The 12,598-nt window shown below is 56.6% G+C and overlaps 2 protein-coding genes across 2 annotated transcripts; both read left to right on the top strand.

Annotated features, from left to right (window-relative positions):
- Positions 1-2,401: 2,401 nt before the first annotated feature.
- galk1 (galactokinase 1) lies at positions 2,402-11,220 on the top strand. The gene is made up of 8 exons (XM_086140553.1): positions 2,402-2,847; positions 3,566-3,752; positions 4,166-4,285; positions 4,661-4,796; positions 5,185-5,366; positions 6,233-6,383; positions 6,524-6,686; positions 10,976-11,220. The coding sequence occupies exons 1-8, from the start codon at positions 2,686-2,688 to the stop codon at positions 11,048-11,050; spliced, it is 1,176 nt and encodes a 391-aa protein (XP_085996679.1). The 5' UTR covers positions 2,402-2,685; the 3' UTR covers positions 11,051-11,220.
- Positions 6,697-10,682, top strand: LOC147215082 (BTB/POZ domain-containing protein KCTD21-like). The gene is made up of 2 exons (XM_086140554.1): positions 6,697-8,148; positions 8,961-10,682. Exons 1-2 carry the CDS (start codon positions 7,735-7,737, stop codon positions 9,411-9,413), a joined length of 867 nt encoding a protein of 288 aa, XP_085996680.1. The 5' UTR covers positions 6,697-7,734; the 3' UTR covers positions 9,414-10,682.
- Positions 11,221-12,598: the final 1,378 nt, after the last annotated feature.

Genomic DNA, 12,598 nt, shown 5'->3' on the forward strand with positions numbered 1-12,598 from the left:
CCAAACATTGGCCTCGGCCAAAGATGGCGGCCTCACCTGTGTGAAGGTGTGTCTGAGGCTCAGCGGCGGCTCAGGGAGGGAGGCAGGGATTCGCTTCCAGCGCACGGCTTTTGTATTCAATGTTTTTCATTTGTTCCCAAGTTGATGTAATTCCCGGCCTATTCATTTGTTTCACCCTGGATGGGTCTACAGAGGTTCTCAGTCACCCAGGTCAAGGTTCATCCATTTCAAACGTTATCGTGGCAACTCAATTTCTTCTCGTGTCGCTGTTCCTCCTCTTTCCTGAGAGGCTTCCTCAGCTCCGATGGACTGTGGAGTGTCAGCTATACAACCGGTCGGTTGGGCGTCGGTCTAAGTTGAGATGGCTTGCTATGTTCATGAGAGTTGGTTTGCACAAACTAGGTTGACTAGGTTTTTTGTTAGTGTGGGTGTGGTTAGGGGTAACAAAGGTTACCACTTCTGAGGACGTACAACAGCTAGCTGTGCATTGTGTGAGTGTAACTGCTGGTTGCGACTTATTTGGTCAGGATCAGTTGGAACATTGCGATTTATCAGCTGTTGTCTGGAATCTATAACACAGTTTTTAAAGACAGCAGCCTTCCGTGCTGCGTAACAGTGATAATACAGTGACTGAGATAACGCACTTGAATTTGGGTTCAGAACATCAACGCACTATCACATATTGACCAGTTGAGTAGCTGAGACATGAGCACAGCACACTCCTCTCTTTACTGTTGTCATATTCACAGTCTGGAAATCTTCCCTGCACAACTGCCGTCTGCAGTGAAGCTGTTCTACGCTCACAGGAACAATATTTTGTCAGAGAATGTAAAGTCAGCGGCAGATTTCAGAGACGACAAATAAAGAGGTTCTCTATCCTGATAGACAGACTCGCTTTCAGAAAAAGTGCCGGGTAAATCATACAGCCGCTTCAATCCAACACTGCTCAGAGCCCCTGACCTTTGACCCCCTCAGGCAGCGCCGCATTATCACACGGTCCCAGGAACACTCTGGAAAACTGTGCTCGGCACGCTCCGAAACACAGTGGACCTGCAGTCTCCGGACCCGCGTGGCCGTCCAAGATGGCCCGGCCAGTCCATAGCACCCCTGGGTAGAGCCACTACGGATGAGCGCACCGTCTCCGCTGGTCCAGAGCATCCATGAGGTTCACCAGAGAGGGCTGTGGGTGATCCACCTCGGTCCAAAAACATCTGTCGCCTCTCCTTCCCAGCTTCCATTCTTCTTGCATTTGACCCATATTTACAATTCTCAATCCTAACTGCTGATATCCTGCACTTCAGAAAGAGGTGTTGAAATAATGTGCACGCTTATTCTCTAGTACTACACCATCAGCGGCTGTCCTGTGCTGCCCTCTGTCGGGTTCCAACGCAACACCATTATTCAAGAATTCCAGGATTTTAATTAGCATTCCACTCTGAGAGAGTGGAACTAAATTAATGTCCTGAGGCCCGGAGACAGCCCGCAGCAGCGATACAGATATGAGATGTGCACAGTAGACCGATAACAAAGATAGATAAATAAAAGAAGAATGCAACAAAAACTCTTTGAACAATACCCAGGGAATGATACAAAGTGAGTATAGCGGATGAAGGTGCTTTGCACACACAAGTCAGGTATATCGGGTGATGTGCTAAGTTTGGATTGTGCAAAATTGCACGAGGGAAAATAGTCTGTGGCTGTGCTGAGCAGTCTCACTGCCGGGGGAAGAAGCTGCTCCTCGGACCGCTGGTCCTGCTCCGGATGCTCCGGATGCCCTGTAGCCCCTTGCGGAGAGGAGGACAGAAGCGCGCCGGGTGGGTGGGCTCCTTCGTGATGTGTCCAGCCCTGCTTCAGCGTCCAGCGGTGAAGTAAAGATGTCCTTGATGCTGTGAAAGCTGCTCCCAAAAATCTTCTGTGCAGCTTTAACCACTCTGTGGAGGTCCTTCTCCGATGCAGAGTAGCTGCTGTGCCACACAGTGATGTTTCATAGCCTGCTTGCTTTCTGGGTTTAACAGTGAATTTGACATGAGAGAGCTGCAAAAAGTTGTGTCTACAAGAGAGGTAATGTTCCTAGGTCTTTTTTTCTGTGAAAAACTTAAAAAGGGCTATTTGGTTGTTATTATTTATGTCATTAATAATGTTATCATTTATTTTCTGATTTTTTTTCCTGTCAAGATCCCAGAAAGGTTTAATTTTTGGTTATGAATGGCTTTCTGGAAAACAATAAATATTTATGTTTAGACACCTCTGCGATCGTCACACTTTTTGTTACAAACCTGCCCGGCCTCCTGTCAGAGAAGGGAAAAGTTATTAGGAGTTATTATCTTTGCAGGAAAAAGTTTGGGCAGCCCTGGTTTACATCTTCTGTTTGTTCATACTTTAACGTCAATAAAGATAAAAAAAAAACAGAGCCTCTCGTCTTACACGTGATTCCATTCCACCAATCGCAAGATGCACTCCCCCCCTCCGTCACAGGCCAGGAGCTGGCCTTTGCTCGGTCACGTGACTCAATTCTACCAATCACATGTTAGGCTCTCGCAGCACCCGGAAGCAGCCCGGAGGGAGCCCGGAAGTCCCGTGTTGTCCGCCGTTGTTTCCGGAGCCGCCGCGCCTGTCCTTTTCCTCTCCGGCCGCGGCAGACGGACCGGATAGACCGACAGAATCCCAAGAACCGGGGGCCGCTCCATGGCGAGTCCCGTCCCGGAGGTGTCGGAGCTGGTGGCGGAGGCGCAGCGGCTGTTCGGCCGGCTGTTTGGCGGGGCGGCTGCGGTGGCGGTTTGCGCGCCCGGGAGGGTCAACCTGATCGGGGAACACACCGACTACAACCAGGGATTCGTCCTGCCCATGGTAACCCGACACGGCGCGTGGAAAATCCACGGTCACAGCCGCCGAGTGACGTGTTCCGTCACGCCGCTTGTCCCGACTGGACCCGCACAATGTCGCCCTCTAGTGGTGTAGACGGAGACATTCCTCGTGGGCCGGCAGAGGATAATTCAATATTATAATAAATTATGATAATGGCCCCTTTGCCCCTGTCACTATATTTAACCGTTCAGGAAAACTATTAAACAAGTATTGATCGATCGCACAATCACAGGAGACATATTCAAGATTGTGTCCCATCTTATTCTGGTGACCTAGTTTGGACGTTCCTCCACCCTTCCCAGAGGGTCTTCACTTCTAGCAGAAGCTCACCGACCGCCCAGGGGTGTTCACACGTTCACCCCTCGAGTACGCTCTTAAAGAGGTGAACCGTCAAAAATATAAGGTGTGGAGTGCAAAGTCTGCCTCGGTAATACACCGCTGATCATCTCCATCCTGGCGCGTCGCTCCCTGCTGCGGCACAGCTTTCAGGTCGGCCGGCTTTGTTATATTATTGATATGCTCGATATCGATATGCTCTCCATCATGTCCAGCTTCTCCGCTAGGGAGAAACTCACCAACCTGCTCATGAACTTAACAAACCCCATTCAACTTGGACTTAAAGTAATCAGGCAACATTTGAACTTGGAAAAATCACTGGTGGAATGCATTTCCAGGTGTATTTTCTGTGTGTGTGTGTCAGGCTTTGCCCCTGGTGACGGTGGTGGTGGGCAGCGAGGCGCCTGGACATGAGATTAGCGTCGTAACGACGTCCCAGGATGCGGACGAGCCGCGCAGGGTGGACCTGGAGCTGCAGACGAAGGAGGGGCTGGCCCCGGGGGCCCCCGGCTGGGCCAACTACGTGAAGGGGGTCCTTCATCACTACAGAGGTACAGTTGGAAGCGTCTGTTCACGGCTGCATGGATGACCTGCCTGGCCGAGCCAGGATGGGTCTTCATCAGGACCATTTTTATCTTCAGGACCCTCACTTTATTTTAGAGGTGTTTCCTCTCCAAAATAAAAGCTACATCTTCGTTGGCAGCCAGAAGAACTGCGATATGTTTTACCCTTTCAAAGAATATTATGTCACTTCAATTTCACAGAGGAAAAAAAAATGAAAATTGCATGAAAACACATTATAGCCACCCTGTTAGTTTTATCTTTGAAATACCGTTTTCAATCAGTCACCAATTTGGTCCTCGCAGAGTGCCGGTGATCTGTCGTGACTTTTCATGTCGTCCTCCACATGTTGTCATTGACCATGCTGAAGAAGTAAAGTCCTCCCCCTCGGGTCTGTCCTCAGCCCCCCCTGTTCCAGGCTTCAGGGCGGTCATAGCCAGCAGCGTTCCCCTGGGAGGAGGCCTCTCCAGCTCCGCCTCCCTGGAAGTGGCCTTCTACACATTCCTGCAGCAGCTCCGTCCAGGTCAGCCCGCCCTCGGCGGACACGCCGTCGAACATTCGCTCCGAGGCCAAGGATACAAGGAGGTTTGAGGGCAGTGATGCTCAGAACCGTCACCCTGCAGATCCGTCTTCATGCGTCCACAGAAGCTAAATGGCGTCTAGCGGCAGAGTCTGCCCTCTGTTGGAGGGACGTGAGCGAGGGATGATTTAGGTCGAGCTTTTAGAAGGTCTGATTATCTACTAGCTTACTGGAGACAGAATCATCTAGTTCTTCTGGACGTTCTCTCCGCTGTCCTTCACTCAGGCCACGGCCGTTCTTCGGTCTGCCGGTGGTCACCCGGCTCCTCGAGGCCGTCAAAGCCAATGAGCCTCCGTCTTTGTGTGTGTCCTCCACCAGATGATGGAGACCGGGTGGCCAAAGCCCTGGCCTGCCAGCGGGCCGAGCACAGCCACGCCGGGGTCCCCTGCGGCGTCATGGACCAGTTTGTGTCCGTCCTGGGGAGGGAGGGCCACGCCCTGCTCATCGACTGCAGGTAGCGCGGGCGTGGAGATGCTAAGGAGGTGCGGTGTCCGTCACCCGCGGGTCCTCGGCCGGACGCGGCCCGGCGGCTTCCACGACGGTCCTAAGTAGAAGATCCCACGCCCCGCGGAATCCCAGACGCAGAGCGGCCGATGGACATGAGCGCCCACCTGCTGCCGATGCGGCCCCTGTCCGACAACTTCTGCTCTCCTACACGAATCAATGCACTGATGATAAACCCGGCTGGGGGCGCTGCTCTTCTTCTTCTTCTTCTTCTTCTTCTTCTTCTTCTTCTTCTTCTTCTTCTTCTTCTTCTTCTTCTTCTTCTTCTTCTTCTACTTCTTCTTCTTCTCCTCCTCAGAGACAGTCAGCCTGTGCTTTCCCATCTCTGTCGACCCCAGGTCCCTGGAAGCCCTCCCCCTCCCCCTGTCCGACCCGGACCTGCTCATCCTCATCACCAACTCCAACGTGAGGCACTCTCTGGCCAGCTCCGAGTACTCCAGCAGGCGGCAGCAGTGTGAGGAGGCCGCCCGCGTCCTGCAGAAGGCCAGCCTGAGAGACTGCACCTTGAAGGACCTGGACGGTGGGAAACACAGATTTTATAGTTTATCTTCTTGCCTCTGAGCCTGGAAGCATCTTCCCGCTCTTCCACCACCTTGTATCCGTCACGAGCCTCCCGCCTTTTCCTCGGGGACGGCGGCTTCAGCTCTTCTAAAAGTTCTGGACCTCTGGTCTGAGAAGCTCCGGTCCTGGCACCGGCTCTGGGTGTAAAGGTGGTGTCTGAGGATCCTCGTGAGGATCCTGGGCGGGGAGGCTCGGCGGTGTGCCGGGAGCCCTCTGCGCTTCCACGGCAACCACAGGGAACTCTGCGGGGAACAGTCCCGCCACCCAGGAGAGGTGGTTGCCGGAGTCGTCGTCGTGGGACACACACTTAGGGAGACCATGCGAGAACGTGAGCGAACACCAGGCAGAAGAGCGACGATGGGCTCCACAGCTCTGTCCTGAGGTCTTCAGCCGCGGGCCTCAAATCACAGGACCACTCCTGACGGTGACCTGGACACGGCTTGGACCTGGTGACCTGGCAGCGGGTGGAGGAGGACCCTCTGCTGGGCTCCAGGGAGATGGAGTCCACATTCAGAGGAGGGTCAGGACAAACGTGTGTGATCAGAAACCTTCTCCACACTTGTCTCAGGCTTAGGGACATATTATGCGTAGCATCAGGCACCGCAAGCCAGGCCATTCCTTAGAACCTGGGCCGATGCTCCTCAGGATGTTCTTGGCCACCTGAGGAGAACACCAGCAGCCTCCCAGAGAAGCAGTCCCTCCTAACAGGAACCTGGAGGCCGGGGCCGCGAGCACCACCCTGACCTCTCATACCGAACAAGAAACAACAAAATATGAATGTATCGGCGGCGGTCTGACCTTATTCGGACCATGTCTTCTTCTCAGGGGCGAGGGAGCTCCTGGATGACGTCGCCTATCGGAGAGCTCGTCACGTGATCGAGGAGATCGACAGGACCGTCCGGGCCGCCGAAGCCCTGAAGAAAGGGGCCTACAAAGAGTTTGGGCGGCTGATGACGGAGAGCCACCGCTCACTCAGGTAGCTTCTTCAAGAAGCTTCACACAATGTCCTCACAGCAGATGGTGGAGCTGTGTGTGTGTGTGTGTGTGTGTGTGTGTGTGTGTGTGTGTGTGTGTGTGTGTGTGTGTGTGTGCGCGTGTGCGTGTGTGTGTGAGCAGAGATCTGTACGAGGTGAGCTGCGAGGAGCTGGATGAGCTGGTGTCTGCTGCCATGGAGGTGGAGGGCGTGTTTGGCAGCAGGATGACGGGCGGGGGGTTCGGAGGCTGCACCGTGACCTTGGTGGAGTCCACCGCCGTGGAGAGGACCATTCACCACATCCAGGTGAGCGCCCTCGTCCAGGAGCTCCTCAGGGAGACAGCGGTCTAAGCAGCGTGTTCGTCCCAAAGCGGGAGGAGAATCCAGGGTCGTGCTCCTGCAGATGCCTCCTCACCCCCAGCAGAGAGCATGGCAGCTCCTCGGGAGCCGCCGCTCCTCGCCAATACCTCGTATACTTAACTGCCGATGTTGTCGGCGGCCCGTTCTCCTCGAGGTGTCGGACCGAGAACCCCTTCCTGTCAGAGAGCCTCCACCTGAAGGACACTTTAGGTGAAATACCTCCGGCGGGTCTGGTCAGGAGCGGCCATCAGCCGTCCTCCGGAGGCGTCGGCGTGGAGCCGAAGGCCTGGAGCTGGCGGCGACTCGCCCGTCAGACAGCGAGCCTCCCGCCCGGCAGGCACACACTCGGCCCTTTGTCCCAAGCCAGGCAGAAACACCGGATATTTGATATCTGGAGAGTAAAGCCCGTGGCGAGGCTCGGTAGAACCTCCGAGAGCTCCGGCAGCCTCCCAGAGGCTCCCAGAGGCTCTGCAGCCTCACAGGTCCTTCACAGGGGCAGAAAAACACTTTGTGTCCCTTTAAGGGGGCATTTCAGGCAGATGCCCCCCCCCCCCCTCCACCCCCAGCCATCACCGTGTCTTGCTCAGGCAGCTCCAGTGTGTGTGTGTGTGTGTGTGTGTGTGTGTGTGTGTGTGTGTGTGTGAGAGTCAGACCAGGGGGGGTCTGAGCTGAGAATAAAAGACAGAGCCAGTGTCCAGTGATTAGCATGCCGGTCTGCTCGCGGCGCTCCTGCATGAGACACGGCGGTGGCGTTGAAGGCCTCACATCTCAGAATCAGAGGAGGAGCAGAGCCATGGCCGCGGGACGCTCCACAAAGGTGGAGCTCTGGAAGCACAGCGGGCACGTGTGTCCCGGGTCCCGGCAAGGCCGTCTCCTGGCTACTGCTCTGGCGTGGTGACCACAGCGAGGAAAACAGAAGCTCTTCCTGCTCCCTCCGCTCGCCGTCCCGACCCGCCCGAAGGAACCTTCCGGATCACGGGGCTCGATCTCCAGGATGCCGAACCTGGACTCTCTGGATGACAACAGCAACAGGAGCTCGCCGCAGGACCCGGTGTCCCTGAACGTGGGCGGGGAGATCTACACCACCACCGTCGACACCCTGACCCGCTGCCGCGACTCCATGCTGGGGGCCATGTTTACGGGCCGGATGCCTCTGCTCAGGGACGCCCACGGACACGTCTTCATCGACCGCGACGGGAAGGTCTTCAGGTACATCCTCAACTACCTGCGCTCCAGCTCCCTGGACCTGCCGGACGGCTTCACGGAGCTGGGCCTGCTGCTGAGGGAGGCCGACTTCTTCCAGATCCACCCTCTTCTGGAGGAGATCCGCCGGTACGAGGCCACCGTGCCTCTGGGCCTTCGAGGAGGACCGCTGGGAGCCATGCTGCTCCTCGACGTCGACTCCAAGGTAGGTTTGGGGCGGCGGCGTCTCGAGTACTTTAGCGGGTGTTCCAGAAAAGTCCCTGGACAGAAAACCCCCTGCTGGTCCACGATGAGATCCCCTCAGAACCCAGCGGGCGTCCAGTCAGCCGCGCGGGATTCCAGCCCTGCACCGGACTCTACGTGGACCCTTTCCCTGCTGACAGACGCCCGTCAGCTTTGGGTTCTGGGGAGAAACGCTGGGTTTGGTCTTAAGAGATAAAGCAGCTCCGTACGAGGCTGGACCTACAGAGGCTCCCGTCGCTCCGACTGAGGAGAGCCAGCTTTAGTAAGGATACCGAACAGGCGGCCCGATGGAAGCCGTCAGACAGGTTCTGTCCGGGACGCCGGGCAAAGCCACGTCCGCTCGCCCCTCGGGCTGCTCTGCAGCTCAGAGCCGGGTCACCGTGGAAACCATCGTATCCAGGCAAACGTTCGACTCGGTCCGTAAATTCATCCGGCGCTAATATTTCAGTGGAGCTGAATCCGAGTGCAGGGCCGGATGGCGGCGGAGAGTTAGCGCCATCCGGTGTCCGGTTCCGTTCTCTCGCTCGCTCGCGGTCCTTGTCATGCAGGAGGTTCTCCGGAGACCCTGACCTTCCAGATGCGTGACTGAGCGGTGAAGTGTAGCGTGTGCGATCCATGTGGCTGTAGAATTTGCAGTGTACTCCACCGACCTGCAGAACGTCTCGGTGTGTTAGTAGACCGTGAGCAGGTTAGCGTGCGCGTTAGTGTTGCGGTTTGAAAACGTGGACCACCTTAGAGAAGGCGTAGTCCTGATTCTGTACCTCCTCGTTCCAGGTGCGCGTCCTCCACTTCAACCTGCGCCACGGCCCCGAAAACTACGAGTTGCGCACCTGCTCGGTGCGAGCCTTCACCGCCGATCTCTTCTGCACCTGGAGAGCCTTCGTAGCCTTGCTCTGCGAGCGCTTCTCCTACAGAAGCTCCCAGGGCCTGAGCGGCCCCCGGCCCTGCGGCCCCCGGCAGTGCAGGCTGAGGCTGGAGTGGGTGCCGAGGCCGGAGGAGCTGCCGCAGGAGCAGTACGACAAGCAGCGCTACAGAGGGCTCGCCGTGTACGACCCCGAGCTCAGGCACCCGGAAGACGCCGCGGGTCCCTGGGAAGTCCCCGACATGCAGACCTTCATGGAGGAGCTGCTGAAGGTGTCTCTGTCCGAGGGCTTCAGGGTGGACCTGGTGAAGCCGGACCCGGCGCAGATCCTGACCTGCACCTCTCTGCGTCTTGTAAAGGGCTGACTTCGGAAGAAGCGCCTCACGTAGTGTCAGCGTCCGACCCGGCGTCTAACAGTGACCGGACCGTAGTCGTCTCCACTACCATGTTCGAGGTGTGATCAGTAGATTTTCCACAAGTGCCTAACCCGTCATACACGTCTTCATCCACCCGCCGGATGTCACTGGCACAAACATCCACGTTAACTCCATGGTATTCACCGCATCCAGAAGCCGTACGCCACGGCTGGCGCAGCACCGCCTCCTCCGACCGGCGCCGGTTCACACCCGCAACCCTTTGAGGGTTTTCCTTCTCCCTGTGATACTGCAGCCGCACCGGCAGATGGCACATCTACGGCACGCTACATCTACGGCCGGACTTTTTCTAACATCACGTCTTCTTCGCCTCAAACGCACAGGAAACAAGTGGACAGGAAAGCATAAGCTCAGCAGTGACGGTCGGTTTTCACAGCGTGGACCGCGGAGGGATTTCTCACCGGATGACGACCCGGGACTCTGGGTAGATACATCTACCACGCTGAGTGTGCGAGCAACTTGCCATCTGAAGGAATCATTGTGAAGACCTTATGACACAAAGGTGCCACGATGGTGGCCGTCAGCCGGCCTTATCTTCCGAATCGTTCGTGAACGAGCGACAAATGAGGGACATTCCCCACGCTGCCGCCTCATGCCAGGGAGTTCAGTGACCTGCTGGACATCTGGTGGATTCTCTGATTCCAAGGGCTTGAGAGAGGACTCCAGCCGGCGCCGTCCCTCCCCATCCGTCAGGCCATGATGAAGAAGCTCCGCAGGAATCTCAACTGACCGTCCAGAAGAAGTTCAGCCGGACGACTTTCACCCCTCCCTGAACACGACCGTCTGCAAGCCTCCAATCAGTTGTACCTCTGAACAGTTCCAGTGTGAGGAACCTGAGGTCTGAGGAACACACCGCAGAGCCTGGCTCACCCCTGAACACCCCAACTGCTCCTGAGAACTTCCACCAGAACTACCAGTGCTTACCCTCAAAACCACCACCGCTTACCTTCTCCACACACCATGATATTTGCAGATGCCACTGATCTGTAGTAAGGCCAGGGAGCAGGTGGAGGAACATCTAGGGAGGTTCAGGTATGACCTGGAAAGTAGAGGAACGAAGGCTAGCAGCAGAACACACACAGGATCTAAGTACGGTTTGATGAGCGAAGCTCTAGAGGAGCAGCGGAAGGCCTGCCGTCTCCATTCTTTTCACAAAGCTGAAATGGTGATCGTTAGCAAAGATCTGCCTGGTGGGGGTTCAGGAGGACAGCTGCACCCGTGCTTTACTTCCACCGGAGGAGTCATTGTGACCGGAGTGTGTTTGCCGGGGGGGCGGGGGGTGCGGGTGGGGGGGGGTTCAGTGCTGCAGGAAGTCTGAAGGAGGAAGAGACGCATGGTGGCCGTCAGACGGCCTTCGTGGCTCTGAGGACGACACGCTGGTGTGGTCTTCAAGCCACACCAGCGGCTTTTCTGTTCCAGATCCACACGCTCTTCATCTGATTTTGTGTGTGTGTGTGTGTGTGTGTGTGTGTGTGTTTCTTCTCCTCCAACAGGAGCGATACAGTGGACGCCCCAGTTTCTACATCACAACCCCCTCGGAGGGAGCCCGGGCTCTCCTCCTGCCCTGACCCGGCCCGTCGGTCTCCACCCTTTGCGACGCCACCTCCTGCATTCCTCCGGGTCTCCAGACCCGCCTCACACATTCACTTGTCTCAGAGAAGATGTGCGTCTGTACCGGGCCGTCTACTGGTTTGGCTCTTTGTGTTCAGTGACAGCAGCAATAAACAGACTAACGCCCGCCTCCGTCTCGGGTCAGTCCCTGCTCGGCCCGACGGGGAGGAGGACGCCGGGAAGTAAAGGTTATTATTATTATTATTATTATTATTATTATTAAACGCCAGCCATAAAAAGAAATGGGGGGGCCATGAAAGGTTTTCAGAGTGCAGGATGTAAGTGGTGTTCTCTGAGTGTTCCCCTCTGTTGGGCCGAGCCGCTCTTCTCGTTCACTCATCCCCTAGATTGTGGGGTGGGGTTTCTGCGGAGGAGCTCCTGGCTTTGGATGCTGTGGCGGGAACGCCGAGGGTCGAGGGGATCGCGGCGCCGGCTGACCCACGGCACCGTTTAGAGCAGGTCTGAGGGGCCGCGCTGCAAAGATGAGCGCAGGATACACACCGCCTGAGGGCTGGAGGATTGATCCGTGCACGGCAAAGACGGCTCTGCACGCCTGTGACGCACACGCTGGAAACAAGCTAATTAACGATTACATCATCAGTGTGACAACACGCTTACTAACACACGCACACACGACACGTCACAGAAAAGCTGCGGATGCCGTCCGACAACCTCAGACACGTTTCAGGAGGGGGTTTTTATTCTGCCCCGGGACCCAAGGCGTTGGCCGGCCCCCAGATGTAGATCCCCGTCTACAGGGAAGGGTTTCTGCCCCACGGGGAGATGAGCAGCAGGCCACGGGTTCCTGCAGTTCTTGACATTTTCCAAATCACAAATCATCCCTGGACCCACGGTTGGGTTTCCTTCGTCATTCATTCACTGTGCTCCTCGCAGGGGCAAAAGGGGAACAAATCCCCGCAGACATGAGTCGGGAGGTGAGTCCAGACCTGGACCAGTCACTCGAAAATGGAGGGCCGTTCGCACCGTTGAACAACTTGACTGATCCCGGCTTTTAGACTGCAGGACGAAGAACCTGGAACAGGGAGAACCTATTGGACGCCGCTGTATCTGCCATTATCACCGCTTCTGGTGCAGAATTGGGGTTGCATGTGGGTCGGCAGAAAAGCTGCTCTGTCTTACTTCTCTTACACCGTCGGATGAGGAGAACACGCCCGACCGTTCCTTCCTACCGACCCGCCGAGCCTCCGTCACAGGCGGCTGGAGGGACGTGTCTCCTCCCCGGGCCTTCTTCTCCTACACGTCGGCCGTCATACCTCAGCGCCTGAGCAGCGGAGGGATCTGACACTGCGGGGGGGGAAGTGTTACTGCGCGCTTCGTGAGAGGACGCCTTCTGCCCCGGGCTGACCGTCCGGCTCGGCTCGGCTCGGCTCGGCCAGACTCGGCTCGGTCCGGCCAGACTCGGCTCTACTCGGCTCGGCCAGACTCGACTCAGCTCAGGAGGAGGAGCCGCTTAGGCCCCGCCCCCGCTGCAAACGCGGAAGTGG

Source organism: Fistularia commersonii, chromosome 33 (genome assembly GCF_037954325.1).
Source record: "Fistularia commersonii isolate RoL2024-O1a breed Wild chromosome 33, RoL_Fcom_v1.0, whole genome shotgun sequence".
In the NCBI taxonomy this organism is placed as follows: domain Eukaryota; kingdom Metazoa; phylum Chordata; class Actinopteri; order Syngnathiformes; family Fistulariidae; genus Fistularia; species Fistularia commersonii.

What these genes read in the sequence shown, in the direction of transcription:
- galk1 (XM_086140553.1), top strand. Translation starts at nt 2,686, where the DNA reads ATGGCGAGTCCCGTCCCGGAGGTGTCGGAGCTGGTGGCGGAGGCGCAG. An exon ending in GCCCTGCTCATCGACTGCAG is followed by an intron (nt 4,797 to 5,184) that starts GTAGCGCGGGCG and finishes TGTCGACCCCAG; the next exon opens with GTCCCTGGAAGCCCTCCCCC. An exon ending in GAGAGCCACCGCTCACTCAG is followed by an intron (nt 6,384 to 6,523) that starts GTAGCTTCTTCA and finishes GTGTGTGAGCAG; the next exon opens with AGATCTGTACGAGGTGAGCT.
- LOC147215082 (XM_086140554.1), top strand. Translation starts at nt 7,735, where the DNA reads ATGCCGAACCTGGACTCTCTGGATGACAACAGCAACAGGAGCTCGCCG. An exon ending in TCCTCGACGTCGACTCCAAG is followed by an intron (nt 8,149 to 8,960) that starts GTAGGTTTGGGG and finishes TCCTCGTTCCAG; the next exon opens with GTGCGCGTCCTCCACTTCAA.